The following is a 27,432-nucleotide window of genomic DNA, read 5'->3' as shown; positions in this document are numbered from 1 at the left end:
CGAATTCATGCCTCAAGTCAAGAAGAGCAGGAGGTACACCTCTTAAATTTCATAGACCCTTCCAATTCCTCTTGTTTATGATACTGATATTCCAGAATCATAAGCATCAGGTAGGTAGAACTGACAGAGACAGAAATGAACTTAAAATTTAGATTTAAAAAGCCACAGCTGTTATGATTGACTGGCCAGAAGGTCAGATTTTTTAAATGTCAAATGAGACAAATTTACAGGCTCTTGATTTGCTAGAAGTATGAGAAGTAGTTTCATAAATCAACCATTCACATTCCAAAGTTTGCCATGAGTATTTATGAACACTCTCACTATTCACTTACACATTTCAACATTTTATATAATAAAATATAATGCAAGGAGAACCCAAAATCGTCATTACTCCTGAGATGATTTTGGAAAAACTATATATTTTAGCACTGTCCATATAATCATTGTGATTCATTTCCTTCCTTAGGTATCAACTGGTGCCTACAAGCGGCAAGTCCATGAGGTGCCACTAGGAAAGCAAGTGACAGATACAGCATTTATTGGAAAGATCACCTGGGCTACCTGGACAAGGTGATGTAGCATAAAATGCTAAACAAGGAGTATAAACCTACACCATCTGATCAGAATTGGAAGAGGCTACTTAGGCCATTGAGTCTGATCATCTGCTTCAGGTTGAAATCCAAATGAATCCATTCCTGACAGATGGCTGTCTATATTCCTCTGACTAGAGCACATCCCTTAAAGGGGAAACTGTCACCTCTTCAGAAATTGAAAAAAAGTCAGAAGTCCACAACAAGAATGCAGGTTAATGAGCTGATAGTGAGAGACTAATCCACTTACAATAGCAGCCCTTAGAAAATGTCTCTCTCCTTTTTTGAATTTGACATTCCACTCCATTCTTTCAACAGCCCCTGAAGTATGTTATATATTGTTATATATCCTATACTCCCTAAGACATTTTACTGTCATGTCCTCTCTAATTAGTTGATTTTTCTCCTTTGGAGCAGCATCCTTGGGGATGAAGTTATTGGTATTTGGCCCCGAAACGCAGATAAGGCAGATGTCAACTGTGCCTGTGTGACCCATGCTGGTTTGAACATTGTCTCTGGAGATGACTTTGGGCTAGTCAAACTCTTTGATTTTCCATGTACTGAAAAATTTGTAAGTGAGCATGTTTTGCCTTTTGGGAATATGTTTTGTCAGTGTGCCTTACCTTGATAAACATTTGGTTGATCGGTAGCTGAGATCAGCCTGTATCTTCTGGTGGCAAGAAGATATCTGGTGGCTGGCTATTTGTGAGTAAAGCAATATTGTGTTCAGAAATTGTTTCTTTTCTTGACAGGCCAAACATAAGCGTTATTTTGGTCATTCTGCACATGTCACCAACATACGCTTTTCTCATGATGACAAGTATGTTATCAGCACAGGAGGAGATGACTGCAGGTAAGGTTTGCACTGTGTAACATTTAGTTGGTTAAGTGGTGGTTGGAGATTTTGAGTTGAAATGGGAGAAATCCAAGCTCTGTTTCACCCTCATCTGCATCTAACTGGGAAGCCTTGATAAGATCATCATATGTCATTCCTCTGAGGGCTGTTATGATGCTGAGTTCAGTACAGGTAGTCCTCAATTTACAATAGTTCATTTCATGATTGTTTAAAGTTACAACGGCACTGAAAAATGTGACTTATGACCGTTTTTCACAGTCACAACTTTTGCAGCATCCCCATGATTATGTGATCAAAATTCAGGTGCTTGGCAACTGGTTCATACTTATGACTGTTGCTGGGTCCCAAGGTCATATGATCACATTTTGTGACCTTCTGACAAAGTCAATGGGGAAATCAGATTCACTTAACTATGTGTTGCTAACTTATCAACTGAGTGATTCACTTAACAACTATGCTAAGAAAGTTCATAAAATAAGACAAAACTCATTTAACAAATGACTCATTTAATAACAGAAATTTTGGGCTCAATTGTGGTCGTAAGTCAAGGACTATCTAAAGTAACTCGAATTCTTCAGGGGGAGAACCAAATGTAGCCAAATATAAATATGGTTAGAAGTGATTTTTAAAAAAAGATGTGCAGATTTTTCTGATCCTTTGCTGTGAAAAGTCTGCATCTTTTTTCTCTAAACAAAAAAATCACCATAGTAAAACCTTTCTGGGTAATGGATTGCAGAGAATATGGATTATCAACTGCTTCTGCTGGATTGCTAGCAAGGCATTATTACCCATATATTATTGTTTTCATCATGATTTGTTGCCAAATAAAAAGTCAGATTCACTCATCTTTTTGAGCCACTGGGTACAACTGAGATCATTTTTTACTTTTGAGATGACTAGTTTGACTACTTAATGGCTACTATGATAGGTGCGTAGTTAGCTACAATAGAGTTGAAACTATTCACCTTTTGAAACACATCCTCATGGCTTCTATGAGAAAAGAGAACAAACAGAGAAAGTGGCAAAAAATAAGTGAGAGAAATTTTTATCCAAGCAAGTGAATGGAATACTTGCACTGCCCCGCCAAAATTACAGAATTGAGGCTCACTTGCATCAAGAACCCTGTTTGTACAAGAATCCATGGAGGTGCATAGCCTTCTTTTGGCAGAGGATGGTTAGTTTTTCCTCTCTGTTCAGGGAGGCAAGTGATCTAAACAGAATAGAAGATTGTACCCACCATAGCATGTAAACCCAAATAAATTATAAATATCCTCTCTACCAATTCTTAGTCTATAAAATGGCAGTTTAATCTGGTTTATTACAGGGGATCTCCACATCAAGAATATCTAAAACTCAAGCAATTAATCCCATCTAATTCCAATAGAAAACCTCCCTGTATTCCATGTGTTTTAGCTTCTCTAGCTGTCTTTACTTCATTTTATTAAGCTGCAATAGATGTTTAAAGTTCACTGTAAGGAATTCTGTTTGGTGCAGGCACACACATTTGACACTATCATATTATGGTCTTTGTAAAAATTATCTGTTTATGGCAGTAGTGGGAAATTAATTGTTAGTTGGCATTTCTTGTTTTAAATGTGGTGGAATATGGGGGTGGATGGGTGGAGAACAAGCTTGCAGTATGATTTTAGCCACATCTGTGTTTATTTGTATTTGTAATAATGTGTTATTTTTTCTTTTTCAGTGTATTTGTATGGCGATGCCTTTGAAGGTCACAACTCTCAAGGAACATTCTTGCCATGGCTGCCATTTGAGTGCCAAACAGTAAACACATGGAAACCATTCAAGATCTCAGCATGGCTGGGATTACGAACTGTCTATTTATGAAAGACATAATTAGTCTATATAATACATCCCCAAATATATGCAACCATGGGGAAATCAAATATTACATAATTTGATATTGACTTTAAATTAATTAATCTAATATATACTAAAATCTGTCTTGCCAAATTAAATATTCAGGAATACAATGCCAAGACCAGGGTCTCAAACTCAAGTTGTCACAAGTGCCATGTGAGTCTTAGCCTTGACGGCCACAAAACTGAAACCTTTCTGCGCATGAATTGTCCAAAATGAAAAGTATCACATATGTCGTATAACATAATAAATTGTGCTCTTAAATCAAACTTTATTATGAAGCAAAGCTACTTGCAGGACAGCCATTTGGTCGGCAGCATTTTCCATTAACTATAATACCAATATCTGATGTTATTACTTGGTGATGTATAATTTTTTTCTAAATCCCATTAAGAACAGTACTGGCTAGGGCTAGTCCCATCCCACTACAAGCTTAAGGTTTAAAGGTTTCCCCTGTTCAGTTATGACTGACCTAAAGGGGTGGTGCTCATCTTTGATTCTTAGGTGAGGGAGCCTGAATTCTCTGAGATGCTTTCATCATCATATGGCCAGCATGAAAATACAGAATGCGGTAACCTTTGTGCCGAAGCAGGTCCTATTTATCTACTTTCATTTGCATGCTTTCAAACAGCTAGGTTGGCAGGAGTTGGAGTGAGTAATGGGAGTTCATCCCATTGTGTGGGCTCATCTCAAACCCAGGTTGTCAGCTTTCCAGCTGCCAAGCCCAGTGTCTTAAGCGCTAAGCCATCATGCCCCCCTCCTGTCCCATTAAAAGCAGCCAAAATCCTGCTTTTCTTCTTATTGAGCAGGCTTCTTTCAGATTTTTCTTTATTCACTTTTGCCCTCTTGCCTGTTCTTCTTTCACTAGCTAAGCTCTCCTCCACTTGTTGGCTGATGCCTTGCTTGGCATATGAACGCTCACAGCAATGCAGCCAGGCCAGGCCTGATTCTCCAACCTTCTCCATATCAGCTCCAGCCCCCAAGCTTCATGTCTGGGGCTCTGCTTGGAGATCCGTGCAGCCTTAGAGCATGTGTTCTTGGAATGGGTGCTGCCAGTGCAAAAGGCATTGGAGCACAGATTGCATGGCCCAACCAACCAGTTCAGCTGTTGCCAAGAAAACTATAAGGTTGGTTTGAAATGAATTGCTTTGGTGCCTGCATGCACAGATATCTGTACATAGGTCTCTGACATTAGTGGCTACAAGGTCTTAAATAATGGAACACACCAAATCATTTCAAGGGCCATGAATTTGGGACCCCTGACTTAGTTTATTGTAGAGATAAGACTTCAGCAATCTATTAAAAAAAATGAAAGACTTCAAAGTGAAAATAGTGAAGACAGGCTTTCTTATTTCTTAAACTTGTTCTATCATTCCTAAATCATATTAGGGGCAGGATTCATTATGACAAAAGCCGGCTTTTGTTCGTAGCTGATTTTATTAAAAAATGAACTAATTAGCAATGCTCTCTCTTCCATTAAGTGTATTAGATGAAATTCTTTTTGCCATCTTTTATACAAAGTGCCTTTTGAAAACTTTTCAGATACTGCAGGATATAACATTGTCTCCTGCCATTGCCTACTTTCTGCTCATGGTGCTAAAATCTACAAACTGACGAGGGCTGACAAAGTCACTTTTCCCCCCTAAATATTCATTTTTTAAATTTATTTTAATTAAATTTCAGCCTTCCCTCTTAATATCAACAGCAAAGAATAAAGGTACAAAGCGGAAATTTAAAAATTGTCAGTCAGTTTGACACTACATTTGGAAATTAGGACTTCAGAGAAGTGGTAGAATGAAATGAACAATGAATACCCTTCCTTTCCTTCCCATTTGAGGTACATTTTTCAATACCTTTTATCCAGCCAAGCAATAGCCAAGGTGGCATTTTAACTTGGGGGGAGGGGGGACCCTTTCCCTCATGAAGTGATTCAAGGGCATTTGTTTTACTCACAGTTCAGTGATAAATTGGCAACCATACACATTTGTGATGGTAAAGGACCATTTAACTGTGGAATTTGAGGTTATTGCAATTGCTGAAGCCTGCAGTTTTTCAGTGGCTAATGATCAGGAGCATTATACTTTTAACTTCAATATCATAGGCAACATGCCTCACACTTGAATGCAACTATTGATGGTCACAGGCAGGAATGTACTATTGAGATTATATCCTGCTTGTGGGCCCAAAGTCCATGGGAAATAGATTGCTGGACTAAGAAGGCTTTTGATCTTGTCTAGCACAACTCTTACTTTCTGTAACTCATGCAGTGAAACAATCCTAGATTCAGTCCTTTGTAGCATTAGTTTATTTCACAATCAGTAGTGAGATGAAAAAAAGGGGAAATATCCTAGCCTGCATTAGATGAATCAGGTTGAACATAGTAAAAGGTTATTTAAAAAGGATCAAATTCCTTTTAGAACTGATGAAAGAAAAAAGGGAAACAGGACATGTTTCTGATATAATAATCTCAATGTGTACAACACAAAAGTGCTTCTGTAAATTTAATGTGTGTGTTATTTGATTAATGCAATGTTAATGCCTTATACTCCTTTATTTCATACATATGTCATATGCGGTCTTATTCCTTTGTTCTTCATAAGGAAAGTTTCCCGTTTTAACCAATGTAACCATCTGGTGATGTCAGGTGGTCACCTTGTTTGCCTCTGTTGTAATACTGGCCTTTCATATGGAGTGCATCTTGAATCTGTTACAGAATGAGTTGCTGTATAGTCAAATTGTGCAAGAAAATTGAAGATGAATAATATATTTGTGCTTGGAAGAAATTTTGTTTATATCATTTAGAACTTTATGCTTAAATTTGATGCTGTATTATAATGTAAATTGAAATAGTACTGCATGATTTATTTTTTAAATAATTCAGTAAAAGTTTTATTATTTGAAAACTGATGCCAGATTTTTCTTTGGGAATATCCAGCGTACTGGAAAGAAGGAACAGTCTGCTTCTTGTGGAAAAAGGGTGTTGATACTTACCTGATACACCCTTTCTCTGTGAGCTGTGAAGAGCATCCAGTGATGGGAAGATGCTTCAGTCTCTTCTAGGAAGGCTGGGCTTAAACTTGAGGATGCTCCTCCTCCTCGAAACTCCTCCTTAGCATCCCCAGTTTTGCAAAACCGAAGTATTGATACCCTATATGCTTCAGCCTATGTAATAACCCTGGCCGGAACAGACCCCCCCGCACCAGAATGAAAGGGTGGGGCTGGATGCTCTTCACAGCTCACAGAGAATGGGCGCATCAGGTAAGAACCAACACCCTTTCTCCCATGAGTTGTTCAGAGCATCCAGTGATGGGACATACCAAAGCTTGGCACTGTCCTAAGAGAGGGACTCCATCTGGGTTGCAGACCTGTCTCTGAAATAACTTGCTACAGAACTCGCCTACCAAATGAAGCCACAGCAGAAACAAATACATCAATTTTATAATTTCTAATAAATGGAGATGGAGAAACCCAGGTTGCAGCTCGGCAAATCTCCTCTATTGTAGCTTGGGTCGCCCATGCTGCTGTGATGGCTGCACTCCTGGTGGAGTGAGCAGTAATGCCTTGGGGCACTGGTATCGAGAGAGTCATACGACTTAGCGAAGGTGGCCCTTAGCCATCTACCTATGGTAGAGGGTGAAACCTTGCACCCCAGGGTGTTAGGCTGAAAGAACACGAAGAGGGCTTCTATCCTTCTGGAGGGCGGCATGCACTCTATGTAGATGGGTAAGGCCCTTCTTACATCCAAGCGGTGCCATTGGTATTCGAGCCTGTGTGATGGACGTGAGCAAAAATTTAGGAGCACCAGCTCTTGAGCTCTATGGAATGCTGAATTAACTTTTGGAATGATGGAGGGATCTGGTCTGATATGACCGATGATGGGATCCTCCACAGTGGTACCATCGAGAGGTCCTTCAGGTCCACGAACCATGCTCGCCTTGGCCAATAAGGAGCCACTAATAGTAGGTCCGCTTTTTCTTCCAGCAACTTCTGAATCAATTTGGGGATCACGGGGATGGGAGGAAAGGCGTAGAGCAGTCCGGTGGGCCAGTGACATCTGAGGGCGTTCACATCCTCCGCTCCCTGCAGTGGGTAATGAGAAATGAATCGGGGAAGCTGTGCATTGAGTGGGGAGCAAACAGGTCAACAATAGGTTGGCCCAACCTCAGAGTAGCCTCCAGAAAGATCTTGGGGTCCAGACACCAGCCTGATTGGTCTAACATGGCTCTGCTGAGCCAATCTGCTTGTACATTCGCTACTCCAGATATGTGTTCTGCCTTTAGAGAGAGAAGATGGATTTCGGCCCACAGGAATAGTCTTTCTGCTTCCCTCATTAGTAGATTGGAATGAGTGTCCCCTTGTTTGTTGATATGGGCCTTTGTAATTATGTTGTCTGTTAAGTAAGCACATGTTTTCAATGGAGATGTGGGAGGAATTGTCGGAGTGCCAAGAACACCACTCTCAGTTCTAGCCAGTTGATATTGTGTGCCTTCTCTGAATCCGTCCAAAGGCCTTGCGCTGTATGTGATTGGAAGTGGGGGCCCCATCCCACTAGACTGGCATCTGTTGTAACAATCGACCTGTGTGGATCCTTGAAAGAGCATCCCTTGTTGATTTCGGGTCGTGTCCACCATCATAAAAACCTGAGGACGGTTGATGGAACTTTTATGCGAGTCTTGGCATCGTCTCTCCTGGCGCATTGGTATGGCAACAGGAACCATTCCAGGGTTCTTGCATGGAACCGGGCCCAAGGGATAATAGAAATACAAGAAATCATTTTTCCGAGCAATTTAGAAAGGAGACATAGTTGTACTTTCCTAAGAGTTCTGATCTGTTCAGCCAAATCTCTACTGCTTTCTTGTCTGTTAGGGGAGAGGAAAACTTTGCCTTCCAGGGTGTCAATGATGGCGCCAAGGTGAATGAGTCACCTTGGTCAAAAATGAGAACCCATGTTGTTGTAGGGTTTGAATGTTCGAATTTGCTTGATTGATGGAAGATGCCAGAATAAGAATGTCATCCAAATAGCATTGAAGTCGGATGGACCTATCTCTGAGTGATGCTGCCAAGGCAGCCAAGACCTTTGTAAAAGTTCTGGGAGCTGAAGCTTGGCCAAATGGAAGAGCAATATATTCGTAATGGATGTTGTTGTAACAGAAACGAAGGAATTTGAAATGTGAGGGCCTAATTGGCATATGTAAGTAAGTTTCCGTGAGGTCTATGGAGGTAAGGACATCGTTCTTTCTGATGCTGAGTAAGATGGATTGGAGAGTGGTCATTTTAAATTTTCGGTAAACTAAAAATTGGTTTAGATGTTTTAAGTCGAGGATTGCCCTCCATCCCCTCGAAAGAGCCTCCTGGGGAGGTTGTATCAATATATTGTTCCTTCTGGATAAATCCAGAGGGGTGGTTGGAGGGTTCTGGGCCTGTGAGGTAGAGGATATGATGAGTGGTGAAGAGGTGGGTTGTACAGCTGCTCGTGTACATTTTTCCACCTGCCTTTCTAATGCCTGATGGTGTCTGCATGCGTCTTTCTCTGCTGCCTTAGAGGTCTTTTTGGGCTCCATGGACTTATCTCTATTTTTAGCAGTTAGTCTAGATCTGGGGTTGTAGTTGCTGGCCATGATAATGCCTTTGATAGATTAGCAATGTAAAGGTTATGAAATTAGGTGGCTGGAACACCTAGGGACCTACTCCTTTAAGGGGCGGGGGTCCTGGAATAAAGTTTCCACCATGCCTTTAGCAAATGTTGTCTATATATACACGCATACACACACATATTTAACAACTTAAATATTTGTAGAATTTAAGAATCAAGTCAATTTTTGAATAAAGTACTTGTAATATCAAATATGGAGACCAGAACACCCCCCTCCAGACCCAGCACCTATATGAGGGCACAGAGGTCTGTAACTAATAATTAGATCAGTTTAGCTACACTTATTGCCTGTGGAATCCAGCAGTTCAAGTCCTCTATCATCCAGTGGACTGGTGGTAGGAACCTCCCCTTCCCAGGTCCCCAAGAAGAGAAACTTTGTTGGGTAACTTGCCTCACAGGCAGTAACAATTACTCAGCAAATTTAACCACGTGGCCTTTAAAATGGCAGCCACCTCGTGGCAGAATGAAAATGAAAGCAGCTATCACTGCCCAGCCTGCTGAAAGCAAAACAGCTCAGCGGGAAGGCGCAGGGACTAATTCCCTGCCCTGAGGTGTTCTGCGGGGAAAGCCTCGTAATAAAAGGAAAAAAGGCTGCACTGTTTAAATTGAGGCTTCGAGCCTCGAAGGGACAGAGCATTTACTCAGCTGGCTGGGAGATTGGAGAGATAAGCCTCCTTGTTGAGAAGTTTAAGGCAGCGGCTCTGAAACGAGAAGCTTTTAGCCTCAGGGCAGATCGGAAACATAAGCCTCCGCGTTTATGAGGCTTTAGCCTTGGGAGGCTGGAACGCTCATAAAAAATGAGTGAAATGACTTTTGGATGTTCCTAAGGGTGGTGGGGGTAGTTGGTGACAGAAACTATGGTACCTGACCTGAGAAATAAATCAGCTAAATTGCCAGTGTTCTGTTCCAACCAGGAAAACAATAACACAACCTGTCTGAAGAAAGGCTGAGCTAAAACTGGGGATGCTAAGGAGGAGTCTCGTGGAGAAGGAGGAGCATCCACAAGTTTAAGCCCAGCCTTCCTAGAAGGGACTGAAGCACCTTCCCATCACTGGATGCTCTGAACACCTCATGGGAGAAGAGGAAAATATTAGTGGTTGACTTATTCCAGGGCAAAGTTTTTAAAGTACTTTAATATTCTACCATTTTTATCACATTGTCTCAAGCAAACATATTCCTTAGAATTGTTACTAAAAAGACCGGCATGATAGTAATATTCGATATATTACATTTAATATAGTTAGCACATGTTCCCCAAATTGATACCATTGCATCATGTAAAATTGCATTTAGTTTGCTACTTCATTTTGGTTAGGATACATTTTGTGTGTCATACTAAAATTTATACATAACAAAATTCTGATTACTTTTCAGCAAAATCCACTGAGAATTAAGGTGGTATTAAACTAGAATATAACTATGGCTTTACTGGATAATCAAGCAGTAATGCGCATATTCATAAGTCAACCAGACCAACAAAATTCCTAATGTTGGGTATAAATCATTTTTAGTGACATTGCTCCTTACGCTGAGTTGTGAAGCATGATGATATAGCATATTAAGTGCAATCAGATTTACACATCATATGAGTCCATACACTTTATTGATAACTCAAAATCATTTTCTTTTTACATTTCACAATGCATCCCACAGACATAGTTCAATACAGCTTAAACCCCACATGTATTTGAAATGTCCAAATCGCATTTGCAGCATCAGGGTACAATCCACTGACCCATGCACAGATGCTGAAGATTCCAAGCACAATGGAAAACAAGCATGCTGAGGGTTCCTTGTTCTGCCTGCAAGGATCTGAGGATCACACCATCAGAAATTCATTCCACAGATTCAGAGTTTGAGAACTGTAAAGTTGTTTACTTAAAATAGACTATAGGAGTTTGTGCAGCAAAGGAGATGGCAGAAACTGTAATGTGCAGAGTTGGTTTTAATAGGTACTAGTTTTTTTCTGAAAATTTAAGCTAATATACAGTATTAAGGAGCTCAAAAAAAAACCTCAGTTCATTTATCTAGTATTTCAATCACTATGGAGGAGCTGGACATCCTAAGCAGCTGTGACACACTATATATTTAATTTTATATTGGCAATTGATAAAATAGTAGAATTAAAAGCACAGTACAGCTAAACTTGATAACAAAAAGGCAAGACCTTTCAAGCTTGCTTTAATGGCAAATTCTAAACATTTCATTTTAGAAAATCTGCAATCAATCAACACAAACCAGAGACAGTGCTAAAGGAAATGTTTTCCATACACTAACCCCTCTTGAAACAACGACAAGACTATTCTTGGCCAAAGCATAAAATGTACAGCTCTCCAACTGGTTAGGTTAAGCTGTGCTGCATATGGGAGAAGCAAACAGGATTAGGTTTAAATCCATATGTAGCAGCTTACAATACTTAGGATGGACATACACACAGCAGTCAAGAACAGGTTATTTCCTCCCTCTGAAACACTGTTCCTAAAAAATAAAGATCTGTGAAATTGCACTGCAATGTCAAGGCTTGCTATTCCCTGACCCTCCCCATATAATCCAAATGAATATGCCTCCCATCCCCACTTAAAAGATGATTTGTTTTAATAAAAGTTGCTTCGTGATTTCATTCAGTTTTACGCTTCAGTCCAGGAATTTTAGCTTGAACCCTGTAGGGGGAAAAAAATATTGGTTTCAAAAAAGTCACACCTTGTTTTCCAAGTAACTGTACAAGAAAAGAAAAGCCAATCTAGATTGCTTACAATCTAATTCATTAATTATCCACCAGTCTTAAAAGTGTGCCAACACTTGAAATTGCTTTACACATCACAGAAATACTCTGTTTGCATCTCCTTAAAGTGACTGAGAATAAAATAGATCCAGACATATCAAACGACCATGGTCACTTATGACTATATGTGAACATACTTATTACAGTCATGTCTACAGCTTGGTTTGGAAGTTACTTTGGAAATTCCAATTCATTTTGGAGTTGCAACCACTTGCTCAAAAACCATTCCAAGCTGCAATGGAGCAACCACTCCCTGAAGTTCCAGCCATCATAGCACCACTATGGTCACTTGACTGCGATTTGGGCACTTAGCAACTGGCTTGCAATTAGATTGGTTGTAGGGTTCTGCAATCATGTGATTGTCATTTGCAATCTTCCCTCCTATCCCACAGCAAAGTCAATGAGAAAGGAATGTTGCAAGTCATTCCCATCTTTTCTCCAGAGAAGTCCTGCTACAGAATAAGAGATCTCGGGGAATTCCTACTCCATAGCACCACCTGCCTGCCCCTCCACGGTGTGCACCCACCCACAGCACCCCCACTTGCCAATGTGTCCCCATGGCCATCCACAACTATATAGCATCTGTTCATGGCCACACCTGTTTTCCAACACTTGCATCCTTGACGCACCTTCAAGTGCACCCTTCCATAGTCCTTGTGTGGGGTTCCCACCTCATCCTGCTTAGCAAATGGATTGTTATTGCTAAGCCATATGGTCATATGATGTTGCTCTTTATGACCACGTTGTTTTGCAATGAAAATTCTGGTTCCAATTTGCCACTGTAACCTGTGGACTACCTGTAGCTACAAGAACGCAGTAAACTTACTTTGCCATTCCATCTTTCACATTCTTGTTTACAAGTTCCACATAATGGTCAATTTGAGTCTGAAATACAAGTTAAAATATCATTTCAATTGGTTAGTTTCTACATCCTGGAAAACCATGATATGATTAAGACGAAATCAAGCAAACCACAAGAAGTTACACAAGTGGAAACAATACAAGATCTTTGAGTAAATCTTTTGATTGCAATTTATGCACCGAATGATAAACAGGAAGAATTCTATAGAAAATTACATACTAAGACTGCCGAACTTGACTATGCTAATGTAATTATGATGGGAGACTTTAATGGAATTGTGGATAATAGACTTGACTATATTGCAACAACAGTAAAACATAACAGGAAAACTCTTCCTAAATCCTTTTTTAAAATGATAGATGAATTAACTTTAAAAGACATATGGAGAGAAAGAAATGATAAATCTAAGCAATTTACGTTCTATTCAAATAGGCATCTATCATGGTCCAGACTGGATATGATTTGGATCTCAACAGATTTAATGTCTAGTATTCAAGAAGTAAATATTGAAACAAGTACTTGGGCTGACCATAACCCATTGACAATTGAATGGAAGGGACAAAGGAAAAGATCGAGATGGACATTAAATAATTCTATTTTAAAGGATAAGGAATTTATACAATGGATGGAGAAAGAATTGGCCTTCTTCTTTAAAGAGAATAGAAAAGAAGACACCTCAATACAGAATGTTTGGGACACAATGAAGGCCTATGTTAGAGGCTTGATAATAGACTATACAAGAAAAAAGAATAACAGGAAAAGGCGAACTCTTAAAGCCTTGGATGATGAATATAAGGGACTTGAAAAAGAATTACAGAAAATGCCACACAGAAAAGATGTTAAAATGAAACTGGATATAACTAAACATAAAATGGACTTAATAGAGAAAGAAGAACTGGCACAGAAAATTAGGAATGCTAAACAGAATTATTTTGAGGATGCAAATAAGCCAGGTAGATGGCTAGCATACAAATTGAGAAAGGAGAAAGAGTCGAGGAAAATACCGCAGTTAATAGACGACCAAGGTAAAATTTGTTATGGCAGCAAAGAAAAAAAAAGAGATTATTTATGATTTTTATAAGCATTTGTATAAGAAAGAAGACATTGATGAGGAGAAAGTTAAACAATACCTGCAGAATGCAAATCTACCTAAGATACCTAAAGAGATTGAAGAAATGCTAGAAAGTAATATAACAATGATGGAGTTAAGTCAAGCACTTAAGAAACAAAATAATGGAAAGGCACCAGGTCCAGACGGGTTTCCTGTAGAATTTTATAAAATCTTTCAAGAATCACTGTGTATTCCACTGTTAGAAGTTATGAATGAAGTTATGTTAAAAAGATGATACCTAAAACATGGTCAGAGGCTTACATTACACTTATTCCAAAAGAGGAGGCGGACCTACTGCAAATCAAGAATTATAGACCGATTTCTTTACTAAATGCAGATTATAAAATTTTTGCTTCAATATTAGCAGAAAGACTTAAAAAGTACTTGAATAACTTTATCCACCCAGACCAAAATGGGTTTTTGCCAAAGCGACAAATCAGAGACAATATGAGAGTAATTCTGGACACCCTGGAATACTATGAGGCGCATCCTGAAAAGCAAATGGCTTTGATATTTTTAGATGCTCAAAAGGCATTTGATAACGTGAATTGGAGATTTATGTTACTTTTAATGGAACAGATGGGCTTTGCTAGAAGATTTATTCAGGCAATAGAAGCAATTTATAATGAACAAACAGCTAAGGTAATGATGGAGGGAGAATTTACAGATCCTATTAATATAAGAAAAGGCACAAGACAAGGTTGTCCTCTTTCTCCCTTGATATTTGTATTGACTTTGGAAGTGTTGAATAGAAATATCAGAGAAGATAAAACTATAAAAGGAATGAAAGTTAAAAAGGAAGAATTTAAACTACAAGCCTTTGCAGATGACCTAGTCTTTATCTTGGAAGACCCTATAGAAACAGCCTCGAAACTGTTGGAAAAGATAGAGGTCTATGGGGAGGTGGCTGGTTTGAAAATAAATAGAGATAAAACAAAGATTTTGTCAAAGAATATGTTGTTGAAACAAAGGGAAGAGTTGGCAGAACTGTTAAAAATTCAAGTTACAAACAAGGTTAAGTATCTGGGGATATATTTGACATCAAGATGTAGTACATTGAAGGAGAATAATTATATTAAACTTAAACAACAGATAGCTCAAGATTTGAAAAAATGGGAGAACTTACAATTGTCATTAATAGGAAGGATTTCAACAATCAAGATGAACATTTTACCCAGAGTCTTATTTTTGTTTCAAACAATACCAATTAGGCTTGGAAAAGAATATTTTGAGGATTTAAGTAAAATTGTTTTGAAGTATATATGGCAAGGCAAGAAAGCAAGAATAAAGTTAAAGCTTTTACAGGATGCTAGATTTAGAGGAGGGTTTGGTCTGCCTAATTGGGAGTTGTACTACCAAGCTGCAAACTTGACGTGGGTTAAAGAATGGATAACATTAAGGAAAACCAGATTGTTGACATTAGAAGGTCATGATTTGTTGTTGGGCTGGCATGCTTTTTATGGTATAAGGGAACTAAAACACAGGGTATTTTAGAAGACATTATATACGGGAGTCTCTGTGGTTGAATTGGGAGAAGATAAAAAAACAGTGTTATTTGAAAATTCCAGTTTGGTTATCGACGATAGAAGCGTTCTCTTATCCTATAATTTATAAAAAGGAACAAACAGTTAACTATGGGGAATTATTAGATGAAAAGGGTGAACTTAAATCGATGCAAAAATTGGAAGAACAAGGTATACAGATGAATTGGTTTTCATATTTGCAAATACATTCAAAGTACTATGAGGATTCCAAAGCAGAGGGATTTTATGATAAGCAAACTGACTTGGATAAGATTTTGATGGGTACTGATGAAAAGGTGATTAAAAAATTGTATGGTTATTTATTGCAAATTAAGCTTGAGGAAGAACAAGTTAAAGAAACTATGATTGCGTGGGGGAGGAATTTTGGATATGGGATTGATTTAGAGAAATGGCAGAAATTATGGTCGCTAAAATTATAAAATGACAATGTCTACAGCCTATAAAGAAAACTTGTATAAGATGTTTTACAGGTGGCATTTTCCCCGACAAGGATAGCAAGAATGTTCAAGAACAAATCCGAAAAATGCTGGAAATGTCATCAGAAACCTGGTTCATACTATCACATGTGGTGGACTTGTGAGGATGCTAGAAAATATTGGACTAAAATCCACATGTGGCTGGAAAAAATGACAAAGAAGCATATAGACTTGAAACCGGAGTTTTTTCTATTGGGAATACTACCAGATACTTATAGTAAAGAGTTGAAATATTTGATTGTAAATGTATTGACTGCTGCTAGGATTGTATTTGCAAAGAATTGGAAAAATGAGAAAATTCCATTGCAAGAAGAAGTTGTAAAGAAAATTTTGGAATGTGCTGAGATGAGTAGATTGACTTTTGAAATTAGAGAGCAAGAAGATAGACAATTTTATTTAGTTTGGGATCTTTTCTATCAATGGTTGAATGATGAAATATTAAAATATAAAAGTTAGATAATAAGGAATAATAATGACTTTATTTTCCCTTTCCTTTTATTGGTTTTGATACTATATCTATATAATAGTTTTCTTTGTTTCTTTCTTTTTCATATTTGGGATAGAATTGGTATGATTATAAGATTTGTTTTAGAATAAAATATTTAAAATATAGTTATCTCATAAAGGCATGACCGAATAAAAGTTTAGTCAATTTTTTTTTCTTTAATAGCGATACTAGGATTTATAAATTTGTATTGATAAGAGTATTATATAAAGTAATTGTAATTGTGACTATGAGGTGAATGCACAAAACCAATGGACCAACCGACTTACTGTGTGTACAAAAATATGGGGGAGCTGATACTTTTATGTTTTGTTGTTGTGTTTTTTATGTTAAAAAAATAATAAAAATTTATTAAAAAAAAAAAAAAGATCTTTGAGTAAATCTTGATTTTTGATAACCACCAAATATTCTTGGAAATATTTTCATCAGTGTTTTGCCACTCCCTGCTTCCTAGGGCTACGGAAAAGTGACTGATCCCAAGTCACCCAAGATGGCTTTATGCATAAGGTGGGACCAGAACAGTCTCCCAGTTTTCAGCATTATGCCTTAACCACTACACCAAACTAGATCTCTGCACTTCATCTACAAAAGGCTGAGGTGTAAGCCCTAGAAAAGATTTAGGATGGTTATAACTTAAAAATCTCAATACGTTACCCACAAAGGGAAAATAGCTGAGATACTGCAAACCTTGAACACCTAAAAGTTATGGATTCCTGGTCATTAGAAAGTTTATCACACCTGCCTTAGTTTATTCAATCCCAATCATTCAGATTTGAATTTTGACATATTAATTCTTGGTTGCTCCACAACTGTGGTGTTTTGTCATTTGAAAAATATTGAATAAACAGATTTTTCAAAGAAAAAACTGATAGCTATTTCATCAACCTTTTCGATTTTAGAAGCATGAAATTATTGTGATATTTTAACTACTTTTTATTTAGCATTTTATACAAAAAATATTTAGGTTTATGACTGTGCAATATCTTATTACAAATATACTGAAATAATGCTTGAAGATATTTCCATTTCTATCATATATAGAGGAAGTCATTTTTACTGAAAAAATAGGATTCTTGGGGGAAAAGTACCTTGTAAAGTTCTGAGATAAAACATGTCAACTAGTTACAAAATACTTTCTTAAGTTCACTTAAGAGGCGCTCAGCTATAATAAACAATGTAAAGGAAGGGATCCCTAATGTTGAAAGAAGAAATCGAAACCAGATGAATTTTCTAAATGATTCGAGCTGTTCTCAAAACAAAGGAACATGGCCTCTTTACTTTTAATATCAATCCTAGGACTGCCACATCTGAGGCACAAAAGTCAAGATAACCACTAGATAATAGCAATGGCATATGCTTGTTTGTTTCAAATAGTGGCTGCTTGGATTTATGTAGCCCAGATAGGATGATCCTCTTTAAAAAGGCCTTTCATGTCTTGTTTAACTCTTGCTAAAACTAGAATAGTGCAGCCATTGTCCTTTAGAATAGTAGAGGCCACTGTCCTCTAGAATCTTCTTCATCTTTTCATATACAATGTATTCTTTGTATCCTTAATTTTCTAGTTATCATATTATCAATAAGCATGCCACAACTGCTTACTCACCTGGTGCTTCTCATAAATAACAGGAATACTGAAAAGTGATATCAGCGCTGGAAGAACAGAAATACACTTAACTTAAAAATATGAAAAACACCTGAAAGTTATCGCAAACTGGGCACCAGATTATGTATGTGGATGAAGTACTAATCGTTGTTGTAACTACAGATAGACAGTTGTGTGAAAAAATATGTATACCCCATATCAATATTTTATCTTCACTCAAAATGGACTTTCAATAATTTATTCAGCAAAAATTAACATTAATGCCATTTCCTTTTGGGGATTGTTATTTTCCTTAAATCTCTAAAGTGTTACAAGTACTTTCATGGGATTTCAAGTTTCAACTTCAAAATCTTACAAAATTTAGCATCCTCACTTGAGATCTCGGAACTGGCAACCTTATACAATTCCAGCTATTGTTTTTTTGAATAGTTTTTAGGTGTTGCCCATGAATGCAGATTCAGATTATCTTTAACTATTCAGATTATCTTTAACTATTACACATGGTCCTCATTTAGTGATTACAATTGGACTGGCAACTCAGTTGCTAAGTGAAATGGTCGCTATACTTAGCATTTTACTTCAGCTTTCCTTTGCTTTAAGCTTTAGACAGGTTCAATTCCAATCAGGCAGGTGAGCCCAAATGGTGGGAAAGATTTCCAGAATTTGTCTCATGAGAAAAAACAGGTAAAAGAGCAAATCTTATAGCTCTTTGGAATACATACCTTGATTGAATAATTAGCAAGAGGATTAATCTTTTGTTTATATTTATTGGAGAGGAAGGGATTACCAAAGAGTTAAGTAGATACCCAATTGTGAACATGCATTGAAAGAGATGTGTTCATGCCAGTTCCTTGCCTAGTACTCTTGTGCTTCATGGGTTCAAGCCCTTAGGAGGCAAAAAATGTCTTCACAGTGAAAATGATTAGGATTTTGTCATGCAGCAGCAGGAGCTTATGTAATTAAGGTCACAGAACTGAGCTTCTTGTAGAATTCTTATAGAATTTCAGTTGTAAGTTGCGGTTGTGGCCAATTGAGATGCCAGATGACCGCTCCACTCAATGACCACAATCCCAACTCTTCCCATTGTAGTCACTTTACCACATACTGTCGGATATTAAGCAGACAGAGCAAAAGAGCTACCTGCTGAAGGAGGGCAGACAACACTCCTCCTGTTTGCTGAAGTGAATTCCAGCACTGGGCTGGAAAAAAAAGGTTCATATCTTCATAATCCAAGCTCTCAGTGCTAGTGTTCCCTTCCCCTCTGTGCGCAGAAAGCTCGGTCCCAAAATCCAAGCAGGATTTTGTCATGGAACATTTGTAACATGGAACATTTGAAGCCAGGCTGGTTACAAACACTCCATGCCAGAATCCTGCTTGGCCTTCAGAATAGAACTTTTCAGACAGCCTCCTTGACAGCAAAAGAATGTTTATAACAATTGTAACTTTGGGCATGTGTCATAAGTCCCATTGTTCATTGATACTGTACTTTTGGTCACTGAATGAATAGTAGTTAAGCAAGGACTGCCTGTAACTTGTCCAGCACTTTCTAGGGATGCACTGTACTATGAAGAAAAGCAGCTCAGGAACAAATAAACTGGTTTCAGCAATAACCTCTTCTCTCCATTAGTGGTGGGTGTGGGGGGTGACTCTGGCACAGGACAACCAGTACTGACTGCAATGACAAATGCATGTTTGAGAAAAGCTCTTTCTCTCTCATTTGTAAATATGGGCATAGATTGCAAAGTTACTTTTTCAACAGTGCCATAACTGCAGTGCTGTCCAAGGCAGTTGCCAAACAAGGATTATATGTAATAATGTTTTATTTTCGAGATTTCCCTATTAACTTCCCAGAGTTTAGTAGGCTCATCAGCCATCAGAACTATCATGCGATTTACTAATAATAGTTTGGATTTTGTTTTCTATAATTAAAAAAGGCGAACTCACCTAGTATCAGCAATGTCAAACCATTGAACAAGGCACCAACGTAGGTAAACACCCACATCAATACTGCAAACTGAAACAAAAATAAATAAATGAAACTACACCGTATGGAATATCTGCTTAAAGCTCAAAGCAATTCTGCAACTTAACTATATTAGCAATACAAACTTAAGGTGCTTTGGTGGGCTGCAAACTATCCCAACTCACAAATTGCCTAACTTGGTATAAATAATACATTATAAAATTCTGGTTTACTTTCCAGTGTTATTTTGATACAGCCAAGGTCTGTAAAGTCCACATTTAAATATATTTGATGCAAAAGCTCACATCTTTTGCTTCTTTTTCTTTTAGTTCCCTATAGAACAAGTTGCAAAAAGCCACAAACAGCAGAACTGCTTGCTTAGTTTGTCTCAGAGCCAGTTTCACATTTTACATTGTCCTCAGCCTAGCTGGGTGATACTTTTTTCAGGACTAGTCAGATTAGTTATTATACAAGAGTTAGCTGAGTTCTACTTACTGCCAGATGTCTCCTCAAGCCAATCTGTTTCTCCAATTTATACAATTCTTAAGCTAAGATGGGAAATTAAATCTTTTACCTTTAGAGAATCCACCAAATCATCCACTAGGAATAGGCGCCGGAGTTCCTTAATTGTGTTGTTGAGATGACCAGGCACAACATGGCTGTATTTTTGAACAAGCTCCTCAGACACAGTGACATCTCTATTCAAGTAAGCACTGGAAGAGGAAATATGTTATTTTCAATACACTTAAAAACAGAGTTTTTAAGCTCTCCAAATTCTCAATCAGAGCACAATGAAAATGAAGGAAAGGTTACATTACCAAAGAATTGTTCAGATGGACAAGCCTTTAGAACATGTCTCCAATAAATATAGCATCTGCCCCCCTCACAAATTATTCCAAACTGTTAAATTGCAATCTTTGGGTTTATTTCCAGTAACTGACATATGAAAGTAAGCCTGACCATTTAGCAATTTTTTTTATGCATTAATGGAAAACTTAATTGAAATTATCTTAATCAAAACAAAAAATTAAAAATACAGTATTAAAACTAAAAAAGAACTTTTTAAAAAGTATGCATACATATGTACTTAGCATGTTTATACACACACGTTATCCGTTAATAAGAACCATATTAATATAGCTAACAAATTTTAATAACCAACGCTTAACTTTATGTAGTCTTCAAAGTTCTCTGCTGCTGTGATAGTTTTTTTTACCCAAAATCATTTTCAAGTACTTTTAAATAAAAATGCCAGATAGGAAACTTAATTTAAGAGCCTATCATCCAATTTGTAGCACTGCATCAGTGATTAATTAATTCAGGTTCTTGTTATAAATATGGTGTGATTTTTAATATCCTAATTGGAGATGTTAATATAAATTGCATAATATAACACTGGGAGTTATACGAAAATCATCTGCATTGTTAACTTAAATGGTTGTTTCCTCTCTAGATAATTGTTGTACAAGTCTTGTTTCAAAGGGGTCATGGTACAGCAGCAAGGGAAAAAACAACTTTGTTCATTAATCATTAAGATCTGAAGCAACAATCAGCAATCTATTAATATCCAAGATGTCACTGCATCCTCACCCTCATTACTTGAAATATTATGAAAATGAAGACATTTAAAAATAGGTATCTAAATTTTAATTGTTGACCTTAGGCTTTGTCTCAAAACTCCCATCATCTCTTGACATTAAAAGAATTAGCTAAGCTACCAAGGTAATTAAAATTTGGGGAAAACCAATAGACTCAATACATTATTCCCATTCTTTCATTGTAGAATACATCCATTTATGTAATAAAATGATTTGCAGAGTGGATCAGTGACAAACTAAGATGTATAAAGCAAAAAAGATAACCAATCAGTACTGGCAAAGCAAGAGACCCATTTAAAAATATGGAAGACGGCACTCATTCAATAAATAACCTGTAAAATTCATGGGAACCATGTATGTACAGTCCTTGGGACTGCACAATCCCAGATTATCTATTGACAACACAAATTGCTGTGCCTTTGACATATGTTAGACATTTTAGCTTTTACTTATATTTATTATTATTATCATTATTCATTAAATGTTTATACCATCCATGTTCCCCACAAAGTGACTCTGGGCAGTTTTTGAATTATAAAACTAATAGAAAAATAACTAAAATATTAAAACATTAGGCTCTTTCTCTAGCCTTCTGTGTGAAAGCTCACCAGTTGAATGGAAATCCAGTTACATAATATTGAACATAGTCCAGACTTCAAAGTAAGTAGTTTACTTTCCAACTTCAAGTATTGTTAAAAAAATCCAAAGGCCATTTATCTCCCGTTCTACAGCAAATATAATTAATTACAAATAGGGAAAAGCACAAATATTTACCTAAAGGGATGGCCTTCATCTGACTTCTGGACTGCTTGGATAACTCCTTTGTATATTCTAAAACTGATGGTCACTGACAGGAGGGCCAAGCCAATATAAGCAATCACACTCACGATACTGAACACTGTTAAAGAAAGAAGCAGGAACAAGCTGGCTCCAAACACCACACCAGTCTTCTTAACGTCTCGCCAGTATAGGAGGTCAACCACTAAGAGAAAGTTAAAGGAGAGAAGATTAGAATGCAGTCTCCAATATTACAGCATAGCAACGAAACCTGAATGCGTTATTAACAGAAATGTAACAACAAATGTACATGCATAAACACCCCCACACTTTATTCATGCATTAAAACTTGTACAATATTATCCAGTATAATGACCAGAAAATGATAATCTGAGAAATGTGAAGCCATTTGTGCTTTGTCTCCTTCATACCCTGCTGAGATAAAAGAGAATACTCAAACACCATATTTGCTATCTACCAGGAATACAAATGATTACTTAACTATTTTTAAAAAATTGAGGTCTAAACTAGCATCCATGGAAACTCCCCCTGTACGTTCTCTGCTTCACTTTATCCTGAGCATAACATGCAATGGGGAATGGCATACTGCAAAGCTAAATCACTAGCCTGTTATCACTTTTACTTCTCAGTATATGCTTGGTCCCATCAAATGGGCTCCATAAACTTTCTTAGAAAATGAAAACAATGTGAAGCATGCCTAATCTGTCCAGAAAAAAAGAGCATGCTGAAGACAGGATACAGACGCAGAATTCTAGTGAACAAACTACGAAGAGCCAGTTTGGTTTAATTCTAGCAACAGACTAGAAAGCAGGAGAATATTCTCCAGATGAGCTGTTCAGAGCATCCAAGCATGAGGTGCTTCTGTCTCTCATCAGAAAGCCTGAGCTGATTTCTGAGGACACTCCTCCTCGAGGCTCCTCCTTAGTGTCCCCAGTTTTTTGCTCAGCCTTCATTCGAGACAGGCAAATTTCTCTTGGCTGGATTCTCTGAAAGCAGAATTTTTTTAAAAAAAAAGTCAGATCGCAGCCTTCTGGCTGCAAAAAGGAAAGTCACTACTTTAAAATCATCCGATATATAACTCCAGACGCCGCTTTAGCCAATTTGGTTTAATGATGAGGGCAACAGGCTAGAAAGCAGGAAACTATTCTAATCCCACTTAGCAATGAAAGCCAACTGGGTGACATATGAGTCAGTCACTTTCTCTCAGTCCAACCCTCCTAATAGGGTTGTTGTGGGAAAAATGGGAGGAGGACGGTGTGTTGGGTATATTTGCCACTTTGAGTCATTTCTGGAAAGTAATAAAAGTGGGATACAAACAATCAAATAAATGGCTTCCATGGCTTCCAATTTCAAAATGAGCAAGCACCTCTCTGGGCCACCACTTTTGGGAGCAACAACATGTTTGCAAAATTGTGTATGTGCTCACCAGTATAAGACAACTGGAGACCTTTATTTTAGGGAAAAAATGCTTACATTTTAAAAGAACATTAACCTGCTTCTCCATGATTTGTGAAAGGTACTAGCAACATTGTAGTATTCCCAGAAAATGTGGAACTTCAAAAATGCTGATGATGATAATAACAAGGCTGCTTTTTTCTCATTTAATATACTTTGATTAAGGCAAACTCACACTGAACACTGTATTAGATAATAAATGTTGGAAACATTACCTATAGACTACAGTATGCAAAATATATTAAATTCAATAATAATATCAACTAAGTTTTGGTCTCTTTCCTAAAACATAGAAGTATTGACATTTGCTTATTTTTCTGAGTACTCTAGCCCTTTTATTTTTGCTAACTTCATACATAATTATTTATTTTATTTCATTATAAAAAACAGCCCTAGAGGGCAATTCCAGTATGCATGATACACACATTATTGAAAAAACAAAATTACATTTTATATGTACACATTACACACACACACACACACACACACACACACACACACACGTGTGCGTGTGTGTGTGTAGACAGACAGACAGGCAGAGTTTTTTTCTACTTTACACTCAACACAAGAATTTACAGGACAGCTATTTTCAAATTCATGATGACATATAATTAAAATAAAGTATACTTAAACTACATTGCAGAAAAAAGCATCATTTTTCATTTCAAAATGGAAGCTAAATGTGCCCCTGAAAATGAAACCTGCTTATATTATTAGATTATTACTGACTTATTTTATTTTTATTTTATTTATTTTGATTTGTCAATCGCTTACAAGATAATAAATATAAGTATATACATTGTTATGAATACATGAAATGGGTACATATAAGAAAAATAAAAAAACAATAGGACAACTCAGAGGCAAAATTCAAGACAACAAAATTTTCATTCCTTCAGGAGATAAGCAATCAGGCCTTCTCTGGAATAAAGATAGCTAGCTACATTTGATAAGCAAGAACAGTCATGTGGTATATTTAAAAATAGCATTGCTACAATCATGCCTCACATGCATTGCTCATCTATTTAGCTTTTTTCTTCATTTTTCAAATAAGTGTCTTGCAAAACATTAATCTCTTTATTCTAAAGTTTAAAAAATGACTACATTTGTAACTGCAATGCTACTACCTACCCCATTTTCCCCTGGCTTAATAAACACTTATACCTCTATGAACACTCGTTAACGCTCAGAAGTTCATTTCACACAAGCCAGAACCCCACATGCTCACCACTCCTGGCATCCATTTTAGGGCTGTTGCCTGTGCTTCTACAGGAGATTACTGAATCTTTCTACTTCCTGCTAAGGCACACAAAAGTGGTTCCAATATATGGAGCTGCCTCACACCAAAGGTGAGGAAACTCCAGACTACTCGAAATATATTAAAACTATTATGCAATGGCTAATGCCATTTTAGAAACAAGAAAAGCAGTCACTATGTATTCTATTTCAAAAAGGAATCATACAATGCTCCCTATACCAGAGGAGAACTATACAAGCTAGCTGGAGACAATGTGAATTGTAATTCATGCATATGAAAAAATCCCAGTTGAGAAGAGCTGATACCAAAAAGGCTATATTTTTATTATTGCCTCCAATTGAGAGGACTATGTTTGAGAGTTATTCCTGAATTATTTCTATATTTATGAGGAATGTGTTCGGTTGGGAATCCCTCAGTAAACAATGATTCACTTAATAAACATTATGTAAATAAAATACATAAAATATTCTATTCAGATAAATTTAGATAGCCTACAAAAAGTTCTTAGCCTATTTTTCAACTTTTTAGAAAATATGAAAAATGTGAAAGTATAAATCTTTCAATATTCTAATCATGTAAATAAATGGAGTAAGATTTGGATCTGTCTTTCTGCTCAGCAAACAGAAATAGTCTGCCTTTTTATGGATTTGGCAGTGCTAAATAAATCCTTTTTTTCACTGAAGCTGGTAATCATGTGTGAGACTATACTATTTCATGACATCACAATGGGCTATTATAAGTTGAATGATCCCTATGTGTTGTAAACACCTTACTTTCCTATAGAATAGGGAGTCCCCAACCCCCAGGGTCACCTTTGGAACTGAGCTGTGTGCAGGCAAATGTGCAAAGCTCCATTTGTGCATGCACAGGATTAGGTTGAGCATGTAAACCTATCACCTCCCTTCCTAGCCGCCTAACACTGGTCCATTCAGCCAAAAAGGTTGGGGACTGCTGCTATAAAATGCTAAGATTGTCATAATGAAAAGTTCTTATCTAATGCTGCCTTTCTCTACCAAGGTTAGATTTCCTTCAAGTCAGGTAATCCTCCATTTATAAAGATTGATTTGGGATAAACAGAACCTCAGAAATACTGGAAGCAAGGTTCTGCTTCTGCTCTGTTATGACAGTTGAATGACATCAGTCAGCCAGCCAGCCAGCCTGCCTATTTATTTCCCACATTTATTATTTTAAAAATAATTTGAAGTGGTGAACCCACCTAGTATTCCTCCCTCCCCCTATTTTCGCCACAACTGCAAATATGTGAGGTGGGTTGACCTGAGAGTGACTGGCCCAGAATCAGCCGACTAGCTTTCATGCCTATAGCAGTATTAGAACCACAGTCTCCATGTTTCTAGTCTGGTGCCTTAGCTATTAGACCAATTTTCATCTATGTCACAAGAGCTCTGAATATATTAAATTGGAAAGTAGGAATGGAAAAGTATCCAGCTCCTTGGAGAAAGAGATGGACACATGTTTATAATTTCATGACAACAGCTAATATTTTACTTATTTTTACTTGACTTTTAAAAAATATTTTTAACAATCTTTCATCTTGCAAGAAAATTAAAACATTAAAAATGAAAGCTAAAGATACTAAGAAAAAAATGCACCTTATATTTTACACTTACCAATAGTTACCAGCGAATTAATTACTATAATATAAACAATACATGGTATTATTGCAATGTATCTTGCAAATCTCTGCCAGAACATATATTGCTGCATCTTTTTACTAGTAGAAAAGTCCTTAATGTCCCTCTTCTATCCATTAATAAAAATTCTTAATTTCCCATCCCTGTATAAATCCAATTTTGAAACTAGATAATACAGAATATTTTAAATCTTCAATTTAACGTAGAAATAGTAAGAAAGTAGAATTTGTTACAGCTGCCATTAAGATCACATGAGATTTTGAATCACAGTGCCACAGTGGTTGGAATTCAGTATTGCAGGCTAATTCTGCTGACTTCCAACTGCTGGCAATTTGATTTTCATAGGCTCAAGGTTGACTCAAATTTTTGTTTCTTTGCATCTGAAGTCTCTTAAACTGAGTTGCATCAAATCAATGATTTCCTATATTCATTCATTATAAACAGGAAGAGATCAGGAGATAGTGTAATACTGTTGTGGCCCACTGGCAGCTGGGGGAGCTGCAAGCAGTCGGACAGTGAGGAGGTTGGGGGAAGAACCTGAGCCTGTCCTGGAGGCTGAGGAAGACTCAGACAAGGGATCTATGTCAGAGGCAGAGATGGGGCCAGGACAGGCTGGCAGTCATCAGCTGCCTTCAGGCTCAGACAGCAGTGAGGCAGGGAAGCAGCTGGAACCGTTTCCCAGCCTTGCATGCACAAAGCTGCCAAAAGGAAAGAACAATTACAAACTCAGGGTCGACATGGGAGTAAGGCCACAGGTGGACAATGAATGGCCCCTCCCATAAAGATTAAAAGAGAAGCAAAAGGGGATGGGGCTTTTTCAGGAAACAATTCATTTTTTCGTTCCAACA

The 27,432-nt window shown here is 37.3% G+C and overlaps 2 protein-coding genes across 11 annotated transcripts in view; one reads left to right on the top strand and one right to left on the bottom strand.

Moving 5' to 3' along the window:
* EML6 (EMAP like 6) overlaps positions 1–6,227 on the top strand; it is a 132,702-nt gene extending 126,475 nt beyond the window's left edge. For all 3 annotated transcript variants that reach the window (XM_087930577.1, XM_026696033.2, XM_087930566.1), the window contains 4 exons: positions 467–570; positions 1,008–1,161; positions 1,343–1,443; positions 3,149–6,227. In XM_087930577.1, the coding sequence (XP_087786703.1) occupies positions 467–570; positions 1,008–1,161; positions 1,343–1,443; positions 3,149–3,173 (384 nt within the window). In that variant the 3' untranslated portion in view covers positions 3,174–6,227. The remainder of the gene's footprint in view (positions 1–466; positions 571–1,007; positions 1,162–1,342; positions 1,444–3,148) is intronic.
* Positions 6,228–10,561: 4,334 nt separating this feature from the next.
* The window catches only part of RTN4 (reticulon 4), a 69,234-nt gene continuing 52,363 nt past the window's right edge, over positions 10,562–27,432 (bottom strand). For 7 of the 8 annotated variants that reach the window (XM_087930532.1, XM_026695433.2, XM_087930522.1 and 4 more), the window contains 6 exons: positions 22,196–22,403; positions 20,398–20,536; positions 19,805–19,874; positions 17,861–17,907; positions 12,586–12,644; positions 10,562–11,637 (listed from right to left, as the gene is read on the bottom strand). In XM_087930532.1, the coding sequence (XP_087786658.1) occupies positions 11,595–11,637; positions 12,586–12,644; positions 17,861–17,907; positions 19,805–19,874; positions 20,398–20,536; positions 22,196–22,403 (566 nt within the window). In that variant the 3' untranslated portion in view covers positions 10,562–11,594. Of the gene's footprint in view, positions 11,638–12,585; positions 12,645–17,860; positions 17,908–19,804; positions 19,875–20,397; positions 20,537–22,195; positions 22,404–23,099; positions 23,140–27,432 lie in introns of all 8 variants that reach the window. The other variant, XM_087930554.1, reaches the window with a different exon arrangement.

Source organism: Pseudonaja textilis, chromosome 1 (assembly GCF_049901715.1).
Source record: "Pseudonaja textilis isolate UNSWEBS1 chromosome 1, rPseTex1.2, whole genome shotgun sequence".
NCBI classification, from domain to species: Eukaryota; Metazoa; Chordata; class Lepidosauria; order Squamata; family Elapidae; genus Pseudonaja; species Pseudonaja textilis.
The sequence above is the reverse complement of the archived record's forward strand: the minus strand, read 5'-3'. Positions and strand labels throughout refer to the sequence as shown.